General features: G+C 53.2%; 2 protein-coding genes across 2 annotated transcripts; one reads left to right on the top strand and one right to left on the bottom strand.

Moving 5' to 3' along the window:
- Positions 1-997: 997 nt before the first annotated feature.
- On the top strand, positions 998-16,733 carry ERCC1 (ERCC excision repair 1, endonuclease non-catalytic subunit). The gene is made up of 10 exons (XM_028088117.2): positions 998-1,710; positions 2,184-2,295; positions 3,250-3,465; positions 6,330-6,433; positions 7,606-7,705; positions 8,692-8,768; positions 14,589-14,688; positions 15,908-15,979; positions 16,218-16,286; positions 16,612-16,733. The coding sequence occupies exons 2-10, from the start codon at positions 2,203-2,205 to the stop codon at positions 16,663-16,665; spliced, it is 885 nt and encodes a 294-aa protein (XP_027943918.1). The 5' UTR covers positions 998-1,710; positions 2,184-2,202; the 3' UTR covers positions 16,666-16,733.
- POLR1G (RNA polymerase I subunit G) lies at positions 16,551-19,212 on the bottom strand. Its single transcript, XM_028088116.1, has 3 exons — positions 19,132-19,212; positions 18,621-18,762; positions 16,551-18,265 (listed from the first exon to the last, which is right to left on the bottom strand). The coding sequence occupies exons 1-3, from the start codon at positions 19,151-19,153 to the stop codon at positions 16,864-16,866; spliced, it is 1,566 nt and encodes a 521-aa protein (XP_027943917.1). The 5' UTR covers positions 19,154-19,212; the 3' UTR covers positions 16,551-16,863.
- Between the last annotated feature and the right edge of the window lie 1,071 nt (positions 19,213-20,283).

Genomic DNA, 20,283 nt, shown 5'->3' with positions numbered 1-20,283 from the left:
TCCTGCTCTCTCTCAAATAAGTAAAATCTTTTAAAAAAAATCATTAAACAGTACAGCATGGAGGCCAGGAACAGATGGAACAGATAAAGAGATGAATAAAACCTAACAGAAATGTCAGAAATAGACCTGTGTATATATGGGAATTTGGTTCATGATAAAGGTGAAATATCAAAATTGGGGATTGATTTTTTAAAAAAATGGTACAATTGGCTGCATTCATCATAAATTCCTACCGTAGTGCATTTTCAAAAATTAAGTCTTAATATAGATTAAGGACAGAAACAAAATCGAGACTCTGAAAGTATTACAAGTAATTACAGGGGCACCTGGGTGGCTCAGTCGTTAGGCGTCTGCCTTCGGCTCCGGTTGTGATACCAGGGTCCTGGGATCCAGCCCAGCGTCAGGCTCCCTGCTCAGCGGGAAGCCTGCTTCTCCCTCTCCCACTCCCCCTGCTTGTGTTCTTTCTCTCACTCTGTCTCTCTCTGTCAAATAAATAAATAAATCCCTAAAAATAAATAAATAAATAAAATCTTTAAAAAAAAAGTAATTACAGGATATATTTGTGACCTTGGGGGTATGGCAGTTCTCTTAAACAACACACCAAAAGCCAAAGTCAGCACCGAACAGACTGATAAACAGGTGTGAATAAACACTACGAATTCTTTGTGACATAAATAAATAGTTAAAATACAAAGTACAAACTAGGAGAGAATACTTAGAATATACATAACTAAGAATTAAAATCGCAATCCATAAAGTACTCCTACAAATTAAGACTAATAAAAAAAGGCACACAACCCCATTTAAAAAAAATGGGCAAAGGATATGAGCAAGCAATCCACAGAAGACAAACTACATAAGACCAATAAACTCACAAAAAGATGTTCTCTCTCCTTAGTAACCAGAGAGCCGCAAGTTAGAACAGTGTGATACTGTTCTTTCAGGAAATGACTAATTCTAACTCATCAACCAGGTCTCTGCTCAGATGTCCCTTCCTCCAGGAAGCCCTTCCCTACCCTCGGGCTGGGTTGGTCGGCCCCTCCTCTCCGCTCCCCTCCCCTCCCCTCTCCCAGGCGGCCGTCTGGGGTCTCCCATCGCAGCCTTGCTCACTCCGCGGGTCGTCACTGTTTGGGAACTCGAGTGTGTCTCTCCCACTGGACTGGAAACTCCAGAAGGACAGGAGGGAGCTATGGTTGTCAGTGGTCACCGCTGAGTCGCTAGCACTGCCCGGCACACGGCCGGGAACAGAGGAGGCGCTCGGGGGGTACGGGTGGAATGAAAGAGTGAATGAATGTGGGAGCCGAGGCCAGGTCAATGGCAGAGCTGGGATGTGAACCCAAGTCTGGACTGAGAGGAGGAACCTAATTTGATCTTCCGTCATTTTCCCTCCCCACTGAATCCTGTCCGGAGGCCGAGCACAAGGAGGTGCTTCATAAGGGCATCGAAATTGAACTTCTCGGCAACCAGGGACGTTCAGACGGCTAGGTCGACGGCTCTCTCCAACTCAGACCTCCGCAGTCCTCCAGGACCATAGAGAGCTGCGCGGTGACCGCCCCTCTCGAAGCTCTACCTCTCTGGGGAACGGTGAGGGCGGGATCGAGGGCTAGAGAGGCCGGAAGTAGGGCGAGCCCGGGGACGCGCTGGCCGCGTCGGCGGTGGGACGCCTCGGTCCCTCTCCGGTTTTTTTACTCGCGGCTCGGGGGCAAGGAGGTGAGTCCTCGCGGCACTCCGACAGCAGGGCTGGGTCGAGAGGGGCGGGGGGTGGGGGAGGTGACCGGCAGCCACAGGAGCCAATCAGTCGTTGCAGTGTCTGAGAGATGGATGAGGTGGAGCGAGGGGAGGGTATCAGGGTGCGAGCCCTGGGGGCGGGGCGGAGGGGACAGAGGCTGGACTGGGCAAACGGAAGGCGGGAAACAGTGAGGGCGGGACGAATAGAAAGTGGGGCCCTTGAGGGGCGGGGCTAACGAAACAGCTGGACCGGTAAGGGGCGGGGCGAGCTGAAGGTGGAGGCTCCGTGTGGGCGGGGCTTTACAGAATTTGGGGCACTGGGTGTTTGGAACTTGATGCTTTGGAGCCCCGGGATTTTGGGGGCGGGATAGCTGGGAGTGGGGGTTCCTGCTGGGAGGATGGGAATGCAGGCGCTGGTGTCTCACTCGCCCCCGCCGCCATGTCTTCATTTTCAGGCCCCAGAAGAACCTTGGGATGGACGAAGAGGGAGTGCGGCAGCCCTCCGGGCCACCCACGAGGAAGAAATTCTTCATACCGCTGGGCGAAGATGAGGCCCCTCCTGCAGGGGTAGGATGAGGAGATGGGGAGAACACTGGGGGGGGGGCTGGGGGGGATTGAGAGGAAGGGGGACAGGAAGGGTCCTGTGACCACCCGTGTGGGTTAGGAAATGTGGCCTGGGTCACCTTGGGAAAACACCTTTGCTCTCCGCAAGTCTGTTTCCCATCTGTAAAATGTCATGGCGAATCCAAGAGAGGGCTCCAGGCAGGGGCTGCAAACTGGCAAGCAGCGGGTGGCCTGGGGATCTGTTTTATGTGGCCAGCACCCTGGTTTGCAAAGCATGAATTTATTGCTGACATTTGAGAATTGGAAGGCTTTGCAATTAAAAAAAAGGTCTGTGCTTTTGACATCTTTTGGTAAATGGAAGGATCTGACAACACTGAGATTGAATTCCCACAGGAAAACGATTGGCTGGTGCTGAGTACTGGCTGCTCCCTATGTGCTAGGAAGAAAAACAAAGTGGGCTAAAGATAGAGGGGGTGATGGGGGAGAGGTGCTACCTTAGGTCAAGGGACTGCTTCTCTGAGGAGGTGACCTCTTGGCAGTGGTGTGAAAGAGGTGAGGGAGTGAGCTATGTGACAACATCTGGAGGCAGAGGGGACAGCCAGTGCAAAGGCCCAGGGAGTTTGAGGGCAGCAAGGCCCCCAGTGGGGCTGGACTAGAGAAAGCAAAGGGAAAGAGGTGGGAAGTCCCTGAGGCAAGAGGGCAGGGACGGATCTTCTAGAGTCTTGTGGGCTCTGGTGATGCGTTCAGCTTTTGCTCTGAGGTGGGAGCCACCAAGGTCGCTGAGCAGAGGGATGTGAAATGACAGTGAACAGACAGTAGGGGTGTAGACAGGGAGCTGGTGAGGAGGTGACTGCAGTGGTCCAAGGGAGAGAAGGTGGTGGCCGGGACCAGTGCAGAGGCTGAGGAGTGGGGAGAAGGGGCTCAGTTTAGATTTTGACACTCCCCTCCCCTGCACAGGTCAAGCCCTTATTCAAATCCACCTGGAGCCTGCCCACCGTGGAGGCCTCACCTCAGGCAGCCCCTCAGACGTATGCCGAGTATGCCATCTCGGGACCTCCAGGAGGGGCTGGAGCTCCACACCCCACGGGGCCAGAGCCCCTGGCAGGAGAGACCCCCAATCAGGCCCCCAAACCAGGGGCGAAATCCAGCAGCATCATTGTGAGCCCCCGCCAGGTGAGGAGGGGATGGAGAAGTGGGGCTTTGAGGTTTCTGGTGGGAAACACGGGTTACGGGGCGGACTTCTGGTGGGCAGTGGAAGGAAGTCGGAGCTCTGGCCTTTTTTTTTTTTTTTTTTTTAAGATTTTATTTATTTGTTTGACAGAGCTAGAGAGACAGTGAGAGAGGGAACACAAGCAGGGGGAGTGGGAGAGGGAGCAGCAGGCTTCCTGCGGAGCAGGGAGCCCGATGCGGGGCTCGATCCCAGGACCCTGGGATCCTGACCTGAGCCGAAGGCAGACGCTTAGCGACTGAGCCCCCGAGGCGCCCCTGAGTTCTGGCCATTGTGCTCGGGGCTGGGCCCCTCTTTCATTGATCCATTCAAGTACTGCGTGTGGGTTGAGATTGCTCCATGTCCTATTGTTTTGTTAGAACAAATATACCATAGACTGGGTAGTTTAAACAGCAAACATTTATTTCTCACGGTTCCGGAGCCTGGGAAGTCCAAGATCAAGGCGCCGGCAGACAAAGTGTCCGGGAAGGACCCTGGTTCATAGACTGCTGTCTTACTGTGTCCTCAGATGGCAGAAGGGGTGAAGGAGCTCTCTGGGGTCCCTTTTATGAGGGCGCTAGTCCCATTCCCGGGGGCTCCACCCTCATGACCTAATTGCCTCTCCTCACCTCCTAATACCATCCCATTGGGGGTTAGGATTTCCACATGTGAATTTTAGGAGGGACACAAAAGTTTAGTCTATACCACCCTGACTCTTCTTTTTGGGGGTGCGACTACATTTCCTGTCCTCCGGGTCTGTTCTTTCATTCAAAGATGATTTCTTGAATGCAGGCCCGAGTTCGAATCCTGCTCTGGCATGCAGCAGCTGTGTGATCTTGAGCAAGTGCCTTAACTCATCTGTGCCCTTAAAATGAGGTTTTGTCTGCTTGTGATCACACTGAGGTACCAGCTTACCCCTATGAGGATGGCTCTCATCAATTGGCCAAAGAAGGGTCTCGAGGCTGTGGAGGAATTGGAACCCTCCTAGGCTGCTGGTGGGAATGCACAATGGTGCAGCCACTTTGGAACACAGTCTGGCAGTTCCTCAAACACTTAAACATAGAGTTACCGGGGCCCCTGGCTGGCTCAGTTGGTGGAGCGCGTGACTCTTGATCTCAGGGTTGTAGATTCGAGCCCCATGTTAGGTGTAATTAACTTTAAAAAATATAACTTATTTTAAAGATTTCATTTATTTGTGAGAGAGAGAGAGACAGAGAGCGAGCAAGCTGGGGTGGGGCAGAGGGAGAGAGAGAACCTCCAGCAGACTCCCCGCTGAGCACGGAGCCTGACGCAGGGCTCGATCCCATGACCCTGAGATCACTACCTGAGCTGAAACCAAAAGTTGGATGCTTAACCAACTGAGCCACCCAGACGCCCTCGCCACCCCCTGCAAAATAAAATCTTTAAAAAATAAATAAATAAACATAAGAGTTACCGAATGACCCAGCAAGTCTACTTCTTAGGTAGATGTTCAGGAGAAATGACAACATACATCCATACAAAATCTGGTGCCCGAGTGGTCCCCACAGCTTGTGTCCCAGTAGCCAAAAAGTGCAAACAAATCACCTGTCTGTCGGCTGACGTCTGGCTCCTTTCACCCAGCATAAGGCTTTCAGGTTCCTCCATGAGGTAGCGCGTGTCCGGGCTTCCTTCCTTCCCTTTGTGGGCCCAATAGCATCCCGGTGTATGGAGGCGCCCTGCCGGGGTTCACATCCCTCAGCTGATGGGCTGTCCGTCGGGCTGTTTGTACTTGTTGGTTATTCTGATGACGCTGCCCTGAACATCTGAGTTCGGATTTTTTGGTAGACGTGGGTTTTCAGTTCTCTTGGGTATTTATGCAGGCTAGGTCATGGGGTGACTCTGTGTTGAGCTTTTTTAGGAACTCCCAAACCATTTTATCCAATGAGGCATCATTTTATGTTCCCACCAGCAGTGGGCAGGGGTTCCAGTTTGCCCAGATCCTTACCACCTGTCCTTGTCTGTCTTTTTGACCATTTTGGCCATTCTAGTGGGGTTTTTTTTTTTTTTAACAGTCAGTCTCATTTTATTGTATCTTCCAAAATGTTTAATATTTTCTCTCTCCTGTTAACAAAAAGTAAACTTCCATGCTATTTGGACAGATCAGTTTTAGCAATATGATCATGTCCAAGGAATTACTTTTTTTTTTAAAGGATTCCTTTTTTAAAGAATATTTTATTTATTTATTTGAGAAAGAGAGCACGAGCTGGGAGTAGGGGTAGAGAGAGGAGCGGACTCCCCGCTGAGCGGAGAGCCTGACGCGGGGCTCGATCCCAGGACCCTGAGATCATGACCTGAGCCAAAGGCAGGCGGCTTAACCGACTGAGCCACCCGGGCGTCCCAAAGGAATCCTTTAAAAATGAAAATAGGATCTTGTCTCAGGTAGCCATCCCACGTGGAGAAGGAGGAGGAGAGGGACATGTCCACCACCAGGCTCTGGTCTCTGGATGGTGGGGCTGTCCCCAGAGTGGGGCCAGTAGGAGGGGCAGGTGTAAGGGCTGATGCTGAAGGCACTTGGGATGCAATGAGGCAGACATCCTGGAGGAAGTGTCCCGCAACCCCAGGACACACACGTGGGGCTAGGGGAGAGGGCTGAGCTGGAGAGATTCGGAGATCCTTTAGTTAAGGTCCAGGGCTGGGGGGAAGGGCCTAGGTCGGAGCCAGAGCACCAAGGACATTTCAGGCTGAGGAGGTAGGCTCTGGAGAGGAGGGGGACAGGCTCAGGCAAGGAGCAGGTGGGGAGGGGGCCCTGGGCTGGCAGTGATCCCAGGCCCATCCTGGTTAATGGCTTTGGTCCTTCCTCCGTCCCCAGAGGGGCAACCCCGTGCTGAAGTTTGTGCGTAACGTGCCCTGGGAGTTTGGTGACGTCCTTCCCGACTACGTGCTGGGCCAGAGCACCTGTGCCCTATTCCTCAGGTGAGCTCTGAGGGGCTGCCGCACCTTCCAGAGACCTGGGAGGCCTGGGAGGGTGTGCCCCCGTGTTTTGGACCATTCAGTGGGAGAACTTTGGGTGTGGCCCTGTCGGCTCTAGGCCTCGGTGGGACTTTGTGTGGGAGGAAGAGGTGTTTGCCTGGAGGTGCCCAGAGCAAGAAGAGCTGCAGGCCCAGACTCTGGGTCTGAGGGAGGAGGGGGCTGGGTCCCTGGACTCCTGGGTCTCAGGGAGGAGGGGGCTGGGGGCCTGGACTCCTGGGCCTGAGGGAGGAGGGGGCTGGGTCCCTGGACTCCTGGGTCTGAGGGAGGAGGGGGCTGGGGGCCTAGACTCCTGGGCCTGAGGGAGGAGGGGCTGGGGGCCTGGACTTCTGAGTCTGAGGGAGGAGGGGCTGGGGGTCTGGGCTCCTGGGTCTGAGGGAGGAGGGGGCCGGGGGCCTGGACCCCTGGGTCTGAGGGAGGAGGGGGCTGGGGGCCTGGACTCCTGGGTCTGAGGGAGGAGGGAGTTGGGGGCCTGGGCTCCTGGGTCTGAGCAAGTTGGGGGTCGGGTCACTCATGTCCCAGACATCCAGGCCTCATCAATGAGAGCCAGGATTTCTCTAATCTCTACCCCTGTGAAGCACATTCCCTCTCTACTCCCCGGGGCCCCTCTCCAGACAGAGCTAGAGGGGGGAAGTGAAACTTCTAGGTTGCTGTCTTCCCTGCAAGGTAGGAGGGCTGGCGGCTGCTGGGCAGAGATGTCCTGCCCCTAGTTCGCTGGGTGGAGAAGCCTCCCCACCCCCTCCCTGCCAGTGCCCTTTGAGGCCAAAGCAGAGTCCCTGGGATGGGCCTGCCTCCCAAGACTAGCTGCACAGTGTCCCCCAGTCGCCGCTCTCTAAGCCCTGGTCTCCTGTCCTCTACCCAAAGCCCAAGTCTCTTCCCTGCCTCTGTGAAGAACCTGGGGTCCATCCCCCCAGGGAACCAGAGCCAGCAGCCCTTGCTGCCAATCCCACCGTGCGCCTGCCTTGCTGGGTGACCTGGGGCAAGTCACTTTACTTCCCTGAGCCTCAGATCCCTGTGTTGCCCATGCCCTCTGCCTTCCAGGGAGAGTGAAGAAGGGCCCCTGGGGTCTCGGGGAGACCGAGACCTCCCAATCCCTCCCTCTCCCCTGCCCCCCCCAGCCTCCGCTACCACAACCTCCACCCAGACTACATCCACGAGCGGCTGCAGAGTCTGGGGAAGAGCTTCACGTTGCGGGTCCTGCTCATCCAGGTGGATGTGGTAAGCAGTGGTCATTTCCCCACTGGCCTTGTTGACCCCATCTGTGAAATGGGTCTGAGGGAGGAGGGGGCCTCACAGCAGCCAAGTGGACTGTTGAATCATGAGGGAAGATGCCAAGTTGAAACCTCAGTGAGGAACCACTTCGCACATCTGAGATTGACACCCTGTGTTGGCCCAGGGGGTAGGAGGGTAAAATCGTCCATCTCCTCCTTCCCCACGCCACTTCCGCCGAGCCCAGCCTTCTGCCACCTAAACGTGTCTTGAATCTGTGTCATCCTCTCTGTCCACCCCGCCCAGCCCGCCTGGGCCCTGACTCCAGCCTCTTCCCTTGTCTCCTGGCCTCCAGCCTCAACCCCTCCCTCCTTACACCATCCTAAAGCACAGATCTGCTGTCCAGATCCCCCCGTGGCTCCCTAGTGCCCTCCGTGGCCCATGAGGCCTTGTGCGAACGCCCCCCTGCCCCATTCTCTGGGGTCATTTCTGAGCTTCCGTGTGGTCACCCTTTTACATTCTCCATCACGTACTGTGTGAATCACAATTCCTCAAGCTCTCTTTCCCCTCCCATTCTTTGGACAAGTTGTTCCCTATGCCTGGAATTCTGTTTTTGCTCTCCTTTGCCTCCTTCACTCCTCCTCATCCTCCTTCAGGTCTCAGCTCAAATGTCCTTTCCTCCAGGAAGCTCTCCCTGATCCCCTAGGCAGGTCGGATGCTCCTGCTCTCCCATCCCAGTCCTGGTCACTCTGGCTCATCACTGTACGGGGACAGTTTTATCTACCTCATCAGACTGTGAGCCCCAGCAGGCAGAGCCTGGCCTGTCTTGGTTACTGCGGGGTCCCGGCATTGCCCAGCACAGGTGGGCACCCAGTCAGAGCTTAGGAAGTGTCAGTCAAGTGGAAGGTTCTTGGCATCCTAACCTACTGTGTTTTCAAGACTATAATTCCTTGCTTTCTACCAGATTTCTCATTCTGATTTTCTTTTCCATCCAGAAAGATCCTCAGCAGGCCCTCAAGGAGCTGGCCAAGATGTGCATCCTGGCTGACTGCACCCTGGTCCTTGCGTGGAGGTGAGACTGAGGCTCCCCGCTCAGGTCAGGCTCTATCCCGAGAGTCATTCAACTTGCTCTGCCCCCCTAGACCTTTCCTTCTTCTGCCATGAACTCCCCATATGAGCCTGATCCAGGCACTGCCTCCCTCTGGGCCTCAATTTCTTCATCTTCATTAAGACCCTTTAAAATAGGGTCTTAATATCTTATAGGGCTGTGGTTACAAAGGCAGGTGATATAAATCAAATTGCCAGGACAATACTAGGCACTGATGAGTTAGACATAAAGTCTGTCTGAATAATTAATTCCACATCTAGGTTTCTAAAGACTATTTAGATTGGCTAATTTCTAATTGGAAAAAAGATATCCCTTCCTCACACCATAAAAAAAAAATTAAATCCTGACAAATTATAGACATTAAAAAAAAAGGTGTTAGAAGAAATCTTACAGGAGAATATTTTTTATAATCTTGGGGTAGGAAAATTCTTCTAAAGCAAGACCCAGAACCCCGAAGCCATAAAGGAAAAGGTTGGCTGATTTGAGAATATTTTTTTTTTTTTAAGATTTTATTTATTTATTTGTGAGAGAGAGAGAGAGAAACAGCATGAGAGGGGAGAGGGTCAGAGGGAGAAGCAGGCTCCCCGCTGAGCAGGGAGCCCGATGCGGGACTCGATCCCGGGACTCCAGGATCATGATCTGAGCCAAAGGCAGTCGCCCAACCAACTGAGCCACCCAGGCGCCCTGATTTGAGAATATTAAAACTTGAAAACTTCTGGGTAGTAAAAGATACTGTAAATAAAGTTAAAAGACAAGTGACAAATTATGAAAAAGTACTTGCTGTGCATATATATATATATAAAATAAAGACTTAACATTTCTAATTTATATATGTACATGTTATATTTATACAGTGTTAATATATTTAAATACTTATATGCACATATTTAAACCTATTTATTATATATTTATCTATGTAAAGAAATTCCCACAGGTTAATAAGAGCCTAAATAAGAGTCTAATTCAGGTTGCCAAAACACATGAAAAAAATATCAACCTTATGGTTTATCAAGAAAAAAGTAAATTTTATTTTATTCTATTTTTTTAAGATTTTATTTATTTGAGAGAGAGAGAGAGAGCATGAGTAGTGGGGAGGGGCAGAGGCAGAGGGAGAAGCAGACTCCCCGCGGAGCAGGGAGGCCGATGCGGGGCTTGATCCCAGGACCCTGGGATCATGACCTGAGCTGAAGGTAGACACTTAACCGACTGAGCCACCCAGGTGCCCGAAAAAAGTAAATTTTAAAAAATGAGGTGCTGTCTTTCTCCCGTAAATTTGGTGAAAACGTCTCAGATGGATAGCATGAAATGGGCACCTGCGCATTTGGTTGGTGGGAGATTTGATTGGCTATTTACACAAAATAGACACCACTCTTCAACGCTGACATTCCCGCACCGGGATTAGCCCTGCCTGCGTGTGCAGATGTCCATTCACGATGACGTGGGCCATCACTCCACATCAGAGGGTGGGGACCAGAGTTGCAGAACCAAACAGCACCATATTTTTATTTATAGACAGAAGGGAGGAAAGGGAGCTGTGTTTCTGAACAGACACGTATGTGGATAAACTAGAAAGAGCTACAAAGGCTCCAGGCCCTGGACAGCGTTGATCTCTGGGGAGGGTATGAAGAGTCGGCAGTGATAGGAAGGGGCGATTTACTCTCTCTGCTTCTGGCTTTCTTCTGAATATAGACTGGTTAGACTTTCTTTTGTTAAATAAATGGCGTATTCATGGGCGCCTGGGTGGCTCAGTTGGTTAAGCGACTGCCTTCCGCTCAGGTCATGATCCTGGAGTCCCGGATCGAGTCCCGCATCGGTCTCTCTGCTCAGCAGGGAGTCTGCTTCTCCCTCTGACCCTCTTCCCTCTCATGCTGTCTCTCATTCTCTCTCAAATAAATAAATAAAATGTTTTTTAAAAAATGGCATATTCATGTAGTTCTAAAATCAGAAGCTATACGAAAGCGGTTTGTCTGTGTGCACACATATATACATACGTGTATATGGTATATACACACGGCATGTATGTATGTGTTTGCTGTTCTGTGCCTTGCATTGTCGTGTCATCACCTGGAAGTCTTTTCTTTGCCTTTTTTTTTTAAGATTTTATTTGCTAAAGAAAGAGAGAGCGAGCACAAGCAGGGGGGAGCGGCAGGCAGAGGGAGAGGGAGAAGCCCCGATGTGGGGCTCGATCCCAGGACCCTGGGATCATGACCTGAGCCGAAGGCAGACACTTAACCGACTGAGCCACCCAGGCGCCCCCCGCCCCGACCCCGGAGGTTTTTTCTCTCTCAGTATGGAGAACAGCCACCTTCTTTTTTTATGGCTGTGTAGTATCCCAATATAGTGTTCACATTTTAAAAAATACTAATTTTTTAAAAGATTTTATTTATTTATTTGAGAGGGAGAGAGAGGGAGAAGCAGGCTCCCCGCAGAGCAGGGCGCCCAATGCGGGACTCGATCCCAGGACCCTGAGATCACGACCGAGCAGAAGGCAGACTCTTAACCGACTGAGCCACCCAGGCACCCCTAAAAATATTAATTTTTTAGAGCAGGTTTCAGTTTATAGAGAGTCATCAGGAAGTGCAGAGAGTTGCCACACAGACTCTCTCCCCCTGAATGTGTTTTCTCCTATTATTTATATCTCGTATGAATTCGTGTGGTACATTTGTTACAACTCTTTAGCCAATATTGATATATATATATATACACACACACACACACACACACACACACACACACACACACATATATATATATTTTTACTTTTAAAGATTTTATTTATTTAAGAGAGAGCAGGGGAACAGCAGAGGGAGAGGGAAAAGCAGGTACTCTGCCGAGCAGGGAGCCAGATGCGGGACTCGATCCCAGGACCCTGGGATCATGACCTGAACCAAAGGCAGACGCTCAACCAACTGAGCCACCCAGGCGCCCCATCCAGTATTGATATATTAACCAAAGCCCATAGCTTACATCAGGGTTCACGCTCTGTGTTGTCCATTTTGTGGGTCGGTATGTGTCCATAATTACTGTACCATACAGAATAGTTGCACTGCCCTAAAGACTCCCCTGTACTCTACTCGTTCATCCCTCCCACCCCCAAACCCTTCATCCTTTTAGTCTCCATAGTTTTGACTTTTTCGGGATATCATATAGTTGGAATATACACATATATAGTATAGAATACGAGTATTGTCCTTGTGTGTAGGAAAAAAAAAACCCCGTTCTTCCCTAATGTGGGTCTTTTTCCTGTGTTGCTTTTACTCCTCGTACAAAACACTTCACTTCTGGCCACCAGATGTGTCAAAGCTTTTTCCCCACGCCCAGCCGTTCTCTGCAACACCCGCCAGGTGTCCTATGGTTTAACACAGTTCTGACGCCATCTGCCTGGAGATGGCATCAGATCCCTTAGGTGAAGGGCTCAGTCCAAGACCGCCCCCGACTTCAGGCACCTGTCACAAGCCCAGCTTGTACTTCTGACCAGCCCGCTTCCAGGGACCCCCACCCCCACCCCCCCGCCTCGGGTTCGGTTTGTAGGGCAGCTCACAGAACTCAGGGAAACACATTTATTGGTTTAGTAAGGAATTTGTTAAAAGGTAAGAATCAACAGCAAGATGGTGAGAAACATAGGATGAGATGTACGGAAGGGTCCTGAGCACAGGAGCTTCTGTCCCTGTGGAATTGGGGCGCGTGACCCTCCCCGTGTTGACATGTTTGCCCATCTGGAAGCTCTGAACCCCCTGGTATTGGGATTTTATGGCACAGTGAACTGTTAGTCCATTTCCAGCCCCTACATGGGTGGGGCTGAAAATCCCAAGCTTCTGATCGGTTCTGGTGACCAGCCCCCATCCAGCTCCCATCCAGGAGCCCACCCAAAGTCATCTCAATAGAACAGATATGGGGGCGCCTGGGTGGCTCAGTCGGTTAAGTGTCTGCCTTCAGCTCAGGTCGTGATCCTGTGGTCCTGGGATTGAGACCTGCATTGGGCTCCCTGCTCAGCGGGGGGTCTGCTTCTCCCTCCGCCCCTACCCTAGTCATTCTCTCTCTCAAATAAATAAAATCTTTAAAAAATATAGAACAAAGATGCTCCTACTGCTCTTTTCACTGAGGAATGTACAAGGGTCTCAAGCTCTGTGCTGGGAACCAGGGGTAGAAACCGTAGAAGTTTCCTCTTACCTCACAGAAGCCTTTTCAGATTGGCTTCTCTCATTTAACAATATGCTTCTAAGGTTCCTCCATGCCTTCTCATGATTTGGTAGCTCACTTCTTACTGCTGAATAATATCCCATTGTCTGGATGCACATTCTTTCCCAGCTGTGTAATATTCCATCAGGCAGCCAGGCCGCGTCACGACCTTGAACTCACGACCCCTAGAGATCAAGAGTTGCATACTCTACCGATGGAGTCAGCCGAGCGCCCCCGTTTTAGTTGTATATTAAAACGAAACCAAGTGTAAACATTACTGTTTTGTGGGAAGTAGCGTCATGTAAAGTTAAGGGTGCTGTTTCTCCTAGCCAGCTGTGTAATTTTGGGCAAGTGACTCCACCCCGCTGGTCTGCTTCCCCCTCTGTATAATGGTTTGAAAATAATAAGTGCCTTATAGGAGCTCTCGGTTCTGGAAGGTTCTGAGCATAATGAGTTAGAGCAGCACCTGGCATGCAGCTAGGCCCCCCCAAGAGGGAATGTTTCCTATGTCTTTACATCTAAATCATGGAATGTTTTGCAACCGTTAAATAAAAGAGGTCGAGCTCCTTCTGCTGACATGGAAAAACATCCTGCTTATATTGCAGAGTGCAAAAATGAAAGCAAATTCTAGAACCGGACACAGCGTGCTAACCTGAGGGTCCTGAACAAATTATTAAGAACCATAACAATAATCCTGCTGCAGTGAAAAGCCGCAATGCCCATTTAACAAGGAAAAAAAATAGAATTAGAAAAATGAATGTTTCTTTCAAGAATATGAACCGTCGCTTAATCAAAAAAACATTGCTTATTAGCTAGGATCTGAAGGCCAAGATGCCTCAACCCTGAATCCTTTACTTACTTCGACTCAACTCACTTTTCCCAAGTTCCCCAAACAAAAAAGGCCAGCTTCTTCCCAGTGCCAATAAACTTGAGTTACTTTCTTCCGCACACATAGAGCCTTTTTAAGATTTGGTTATGTCACCTACCTTTGAAGCAGTCCGTTACATGTAAGAGGAACCCATGCCTGATGTGAAAATGAATGGCGATTACCAGGTCATGTTAGCCTCTATAATAAGATTCAGCAGTCAGCTCGCCTGCCTGCTCGCCCGCAGCCTTTCTCTTGAAGGCGTGCTAGATTAAAAACCGACAGTGGGAACTGAATGCCTCCTAAATTTGTCCCCTGGGGTTGGGAAAAGAATAAGTGTTTCTGGTTTTTTTCTCCCTCTCAAACTCCACATACCCACTTCCCTTCCAGAATAGCTCATATTTCTTAAACAGGTCTCTGAGCCCCCAGCACCATTCTGAGCGCTTGGAGCCAGTTCTACCATCCGCTCCACTCTACAGATGAGGAGACTGAGGCCCAGAGAGAGAAAATCACTGGCCCCGGGGTCACTCAGGTGGGAAGGGGGAACCTAAAGCCAACGGGTTAGACTCTCAAGCTCTGCCCCTTAGCCAGCAAAGGTGTGCCTGGCGTGGGCTATCACCAGGGGACATTTAGAGGAGCGAAGTTTATTTTTTTTCTCTATATTAGAGTTAACGGCATAATAAACTGAATCTAAAACATGCCCCCCCTCCCCTTGGCTGACCCGAATGTTCTCACCCCAGCCCTGAGGAGGCCGGGCGGTACCTGGAGACCTACAAGGCCTATGAGCAGAAGCCGGCGGACCTCCTGATGGAGAAGCTGGAGCAGGACTTCATCTCCCGGGTGAGGGCGCCGCACCTCCCTGCCTGGGCCTCCCCCAGCTCCTTCCTGGGGCTTGAATCCAACCTCTCCTCCCCATCCCACCCTCAGCTCCCTCTCTCCTTTCTCACTCGCACGGCAGCCAGAGGGGTCTTCCTAAGCATAAACTTCATTCTGCCCTCCCCAGCTCAAAACCCTCCCATGGCTCCCCAGTGCCTTCAGGGAAAGCCTGGCCTTCTCACAACACTCTACAAGGCCCTGCCTATTCTGCCCAGCAGCCCCATCCGCCCCTGGCCTCACATTCTGTCACCTCTGCCAGACCTGGCTCACTCCTCTAAGCTTGTGCCTTTTTGTTCCCTCTGCCTGACTACCCACCTAATCCCATCTTTCACATCTCAGCTCTGATGCCTCCTTCTCCAGGAAGCCCTCCCAGGTCTAGTGCCCCTGCTGGGGTCCCCCGCCAGCCCTGCCCATGTGGGTCACCACCGTCAGGAGCTGATCTATCTCCCACACTGGACTGGGAGCCCCAGGAGGGCCGGGCCAGGCCTGGCTTGGTCTCTGCTGTGTCCCCAGCATCACGCAGCACTCAGTGGGTGCTCAGGGAGTATTGGCTGAACGAAGTGTTTAATCTGGGTTCCAACGACTGAGTAATGGTGGACATCCACCACCACCCTTGAGGTGGGTACTATGAGGGGCCCCCACTAGCCTGAAAAGAGGCCCAGAGGGGTCAGTTCCCATGCCCAGGCCTCACAGGAAGTAAGCAGTGGGCCCTGGTTTTGAACTCAGAGCCTGTGGTCTTCCCTTGGGTAGAACAACTCAGGAGAAATGGCATTTATCTTCTCATCATGTGCCTGACACCCTCTGACCTAGTTGGGGACCACTCTGAGATGAACTTACATTTTTTATTTTTAAATCTTTTAAGTTTTTTTTTTTAAGATTTTATTTATTTGAGAGAGAGAGCACAGCGGGGGGAGGAGCAGAGGCAGAGGGAGAAGCAGGCTCTGCGATGTGGGGCTCGATCCCAGGACCCTGGGATCATGGCCTGAGCTGAAGGCAGACGCTTAACTGACTTGAGCCACCCAGGCGCCCCGCTAAGATGAACTTTTAATCAAAGAAAAAGGCCATTTACTGAGCATCTCCTGCACGCAGGCAGTCTGGGGACACAGTGGTGACCCAGTGCTGCCCTGCGGGCTCAGTCGCAGTCATTTCTCTCATGATGCATCTCCGCCTTCTCCCCTTCCAGGTGACTGAATGCCTGACCACAGTGAAGTCAGTCAATAAAACAGACAGCCAGACCCTTCTGACTACTTTTGGGGTAAGGCATGATTCCCTTATCCCAATGGCATTTTGACCCCCTTGCCTTTTCAAGGAACCCCCACCCCACACACACCTGTTTCCTTCCACCTCACTGCCCCCTTCTCCCCATCCTTCCTGCCTCCCCTGCCCTCCCACAGGACCTCACCTCCTTCCAGGGATCTCTTAGACCCCTGATCAGCTGGGGCAGGGTAGTCTCGTGCTCCCCATCTCTGACCCTTCACTCCCACCTTCCTCAGTCTCTGGAACAGCTCATGGCCGCATCGCGGGAAGATCTGGCTTTGTGCCCAGGCCTGGGACCCCAGAAGGTAAGAGCTGTGGAAATCGGCTTGAGGGGCAGGGGCAGGAGGGAGCTCCAAATAAGTGGGACCTCAGATCCCAAAGCTCTTAACAAGGTTTTGGAAGGCCCACAGGGTTTCTCCTACAGCTGGGGAAGACCGAGGCCCAGAGAGGGTGGGGACCAGCCCAAACTCATATAGCAAGCCTGGGACAGATTCAAGATCCGGCTCTTTCTCTCCTGGCCCCCAGAGCCCCATCTGGCTGAGAGGGAAAGAAGCAAAGCCCACTGCGGATGTAGCAAACAAATGGCTCATTTAATGACCCGCCCCTCCTTTCTTTCTTGCTCTCACCCAGGCCCGGAGGCTGTTTGATGTCTTACACGAGCCCTTCTTGAAAGTGCCCCGATGACCGCCGCTGTGAAGGAGGCCCTGTGAAGGAGGCCCTCGGTGTAACAATAAAGCCGTTTTCCTGGCTCAGGCTGCTGCTGGTGTGCTGGGGCAGTCACCGGGAGCGGGGATGGGGGAGTCCTCTGCACTTGCTCTCTGCTGGCCCAGGCAGTCACCTCCAGCTTTTCTTAACTGCAGCCCTCAGTTTCCCTGGAAGAGACTACACGGGATCCTGCTGTAGCTTCTTCCGCTTCTTCTCCCATCCTGCGGGAGCCACCTCCTCCCCCGACTCCAGACTCAGCGGCGGCTCGAGCATCTCCTGGGATGTTGTCTCTGGCATCCCAGTCCCCTGGCCCCGCTTCTTCCTCTTCTTGGTGGGCACTGGATCTGCCCTGGCCTCAGGCTCCCCCTCCTCTGGCAGCTGCAGCTCCGACACCTCCCCCTGTGGGTCACTGGTCTCGGCCCTTGGCTCCGTTGCTTTGTGGCCCCTTTCTTTCTTCTTCTTCTTCTTGGTGGATGCCTGCGGCTCAAGGTCCCCTGGTGGCTCAGGCTCCACCCAAGGCTCCACCACCTCTGCCCCCGGCTCCCCCGCCGCGTTTTGCCATTTCTCTTTCTTCCTCCTCTTTTTGGTGGACACCAGAGCTGCCTCAGCCTGAGGCTCAACTTCGTGTGGTAGTTCAGGCTCCATTACCTCCCCTGGGAACTCCAGAGGGCCCATCTCCAGCTCTATCGCCTCGGTCCCTGGCTCCATCATTACTTTGTACCCCTTTTCTTTTTTCTTCTTCTTGGAGGATGGCACCAGGTTGGCTTCCTCCTGTGGCTCCAGCTGCAGTGGAGACTCGGCCGGCATCCCTTCCCCTGGCTCCCTCCCTTCTGTCCCCTTCTGCCTCTTCCTCTTCCTGGAGGGAGGGAAAACTGTCTCTTCCAGAGGCTCCCTTTTAATTGTGAGTTCCAGCTCCGCCGGCTTTTCTTCAGGCGCCAGTGTCTGCTCTTCTGGTTCGACCATTTCTGCCCCTTTGGGCTTCTTTTTCTTCTTCTTGGTGGTGGACAGAAATGGTGCCCCCACGGGCTCCGACATCTCAGCCATGGATTCTGCTGCTACGGGCTCCATCACCTCTAGCTGTTTTAGCTCCTGTTTTTTTTTCTTCTTCCCCACATCCACCTCTGGAGACCCCAAAGCTGTGTCCACCTCCAGGGCCCCAAGCCCATTCACTGCCTCCTGGGGAACTGAGGCCTCTGGTATATGCCTCTTCTTCTTCCTCTTCCTTGAGGCTGGTGACCTCAGTTCCAAGACTGACCCAGGCCCTGTTACCGGAAGGCTGCCTCCAAAGGCACAGAACCGAGGCCTCAGGCCAGGGGGGATCTGTGGTGGGGGGCTTGTTGGGATGGGCTGCAGCAGGGTCCCGGAGGGGGATTCTTGGGGACCGTCAAAGATCCTTAGGCTGCCCTGGGGGGCTGGGGCACAGGTGAGTCCACCTCCCGCTTCCCCTGAGGGAGCCAGCAGGATTGCTTCTCCAGCCTGGGGGCCGCTGCTTCTGAGGACCCGGTAGCGGTGCCGCTTGCCCGCCAACTTGCCCTTCACAATCCGGGAGCCCGAGAGAGGCACTAGCCGCCCATTGAGGCTGAAAGGAGAAAGGAGAAGGCAGAAGCTTCATCAGATTTTTCTGGTGAAAGGGAGGAAAGGAGCTGAGAAACAGCATTTTTTTTAAAAAGGTTTATTCATCCATTTGAGAGAGAGGGAGCACCAGCATGGGAGAGGGGCAGAGGGAGGCGGAGAAGCCAACTCCCGCTGAGCGGGGAGCCAGATGCCGGGCTTGATCCCAGGACCCTGAGATTATGACCTGAGCCAAAATCAGACGCTTAACCAACTGAGCTACCCAGGCGCCCTGAATGCCCGAGGAAAGCCCCTCTAAACTCCACCCAAGTTCAGCCACTGGGGTGGGGGCGTATTCCCAGGAGGTGGCCTGGACCACTCACCAGTCTGGGGCGAAGTTTACAGGAGCCTGGATAAGCCACAGTTCCGTATCTGGATCCCTTAACACCTCCAAAGAAAAACGAGTGGGCTCTGAAGCTGGGGACGTCGCGGTAAAGGTGGGGGGACAGGAGAATAGAGCAGCACCTGCAGGAGAGGAAACGGGAGCCTGCTGACACTGCCCCGCGGATCCAATCCTCTAGGACGCCCATCGGCCCATTGGTCCAGCCTCCTGAGCGCCTCAATCCCCTCACCCGGCCTCTTCTCTCCTGCCTGTTCCCCAGGGGCACCCCAATCTCCACCGAGCCAATTCCTGGCGGCGCCCTTCCCTCCACCGGTAGTTTCCCCCACCCCATACCCTCCCTAAGCCCGAAGTTCCTTCCTCGCGGGAGATACTCTCTCCGCAGGTCCTGTCTCTGGGAAAGTCCGTTTTTCCGTCCGAACGCCCCCGGGGGCCCTTTCTCCTCCATTCAGCCAACTCTTTGCACCCCGCCAGCCCGCCCTGATGCCACTTACCGCCGGACGGGGTCCCCGCCATGCCGGGACCTGTGCCCCCCTCAGACCGAGCCGCCGAGAGCGGGGGAGCTGCGCAGCTGACCACGTGGAACCAGGGGGGTGGGGCTTCATCCGGGAGCGCCCATGTGGTGCGGGAGCGCGGGGGTGTCGCTCGGGGCCCGCTCGCCCTACGAGCAGAACTGGGGAGAATTTCCACTTGTGCAGAGCAGATAACCAAGGAAGACGTCTTTTCCCGAAAATCTGCTCCCCAAAGCAGCTGCTTGGCTGCTTGGCGGGAGTTAGAGCCTCACGGGGTCCCTGCGGGTATCCCCCCCCAATCTCTCAGACATTATTTGCTCCAACGTCGCCTTAAAGGGGCAGCCACATTGGTAGCTCCCAACTCTTAAAGAGACAGGAAGCTCGAGTGGTCTGAGATTCTTAAAGAGACAGGTAAGAGTCTAGGTTGGCAGGGCCGTGCTTTCAGTGTTACAATCCCTTCTTGGGAGGCCCAGATGCCTGGGAAATTCGGAACTTGAGTGGGACAAGTGGGAAAATGGAGAAATGGGATAATTCCTCCGGAGGGCGTGAAGTACCAGTTTAGGGGCGGGGCTTCTGAACTCCTAGGGAGCGGGAAACGTAGGGGGAGGAGCCTGTGGGCCCCGGGGCGGGGCCTCCAGACTCCTGTGCTAAACACGCGTGGGGCGGTGCGGGCTAAGGGGCGGGGTTTGTGGACCAATGAGATAGATAGGATGCCCCCGAGGACTTAGTCTACTGCGTGGGGGACATTCCCGAAGGCTTTGAGGATGGGAGAGGGAGTAGAAGGTTTGATCAGCGCCCTTTCTCCGCCGGGGTGGGGGGGGGCGCGTGTAAACAGCGGCACGTGGACACAGATTTGGGGTTCGCGTCCACGCCCCTTTCCACAGAGACCGCACCGCTTGGGGCAGCGGGCGGAGCCGCGGGACGGCGGCTAGACAGGGTGACCCGACTGCATTCCTGGCCGGTGTGTCAGCGCCACTTCTCGCCCCCTCTGCCGTGATTTCGGATCCTATTCGAGAATCGGGGCGTCCCCGTTTCTCAGGGTGTGAGCGGCTTCCCAGAGCGGAAAGAGGGTCAGGGGAAGGGGACGCGTTCCTTCAGTCGGGGATCACCAGGCAGTTCCCCAGCGTGGGCGAG

This window comes from Eumetopias jubatus, unplaced genomic scaffold (genome assembly GCF_037043125.1).
Source record: "Eumetopias jubatus isolate StellerSeaLion01/CBP00866 unplaced genomic scaffold, mEumJub1_p1.0 scaffold_10, whole genome shotgun sequence".
NCBI lineage: Eukaryota > Metazoa > Chordata > Mammalia > Carnivora > Otariidae > Eumetopias > Eumetopias jubatus.
This window is presented reverse-complemented; position numbering and strand designations above follow the sequence as displayed.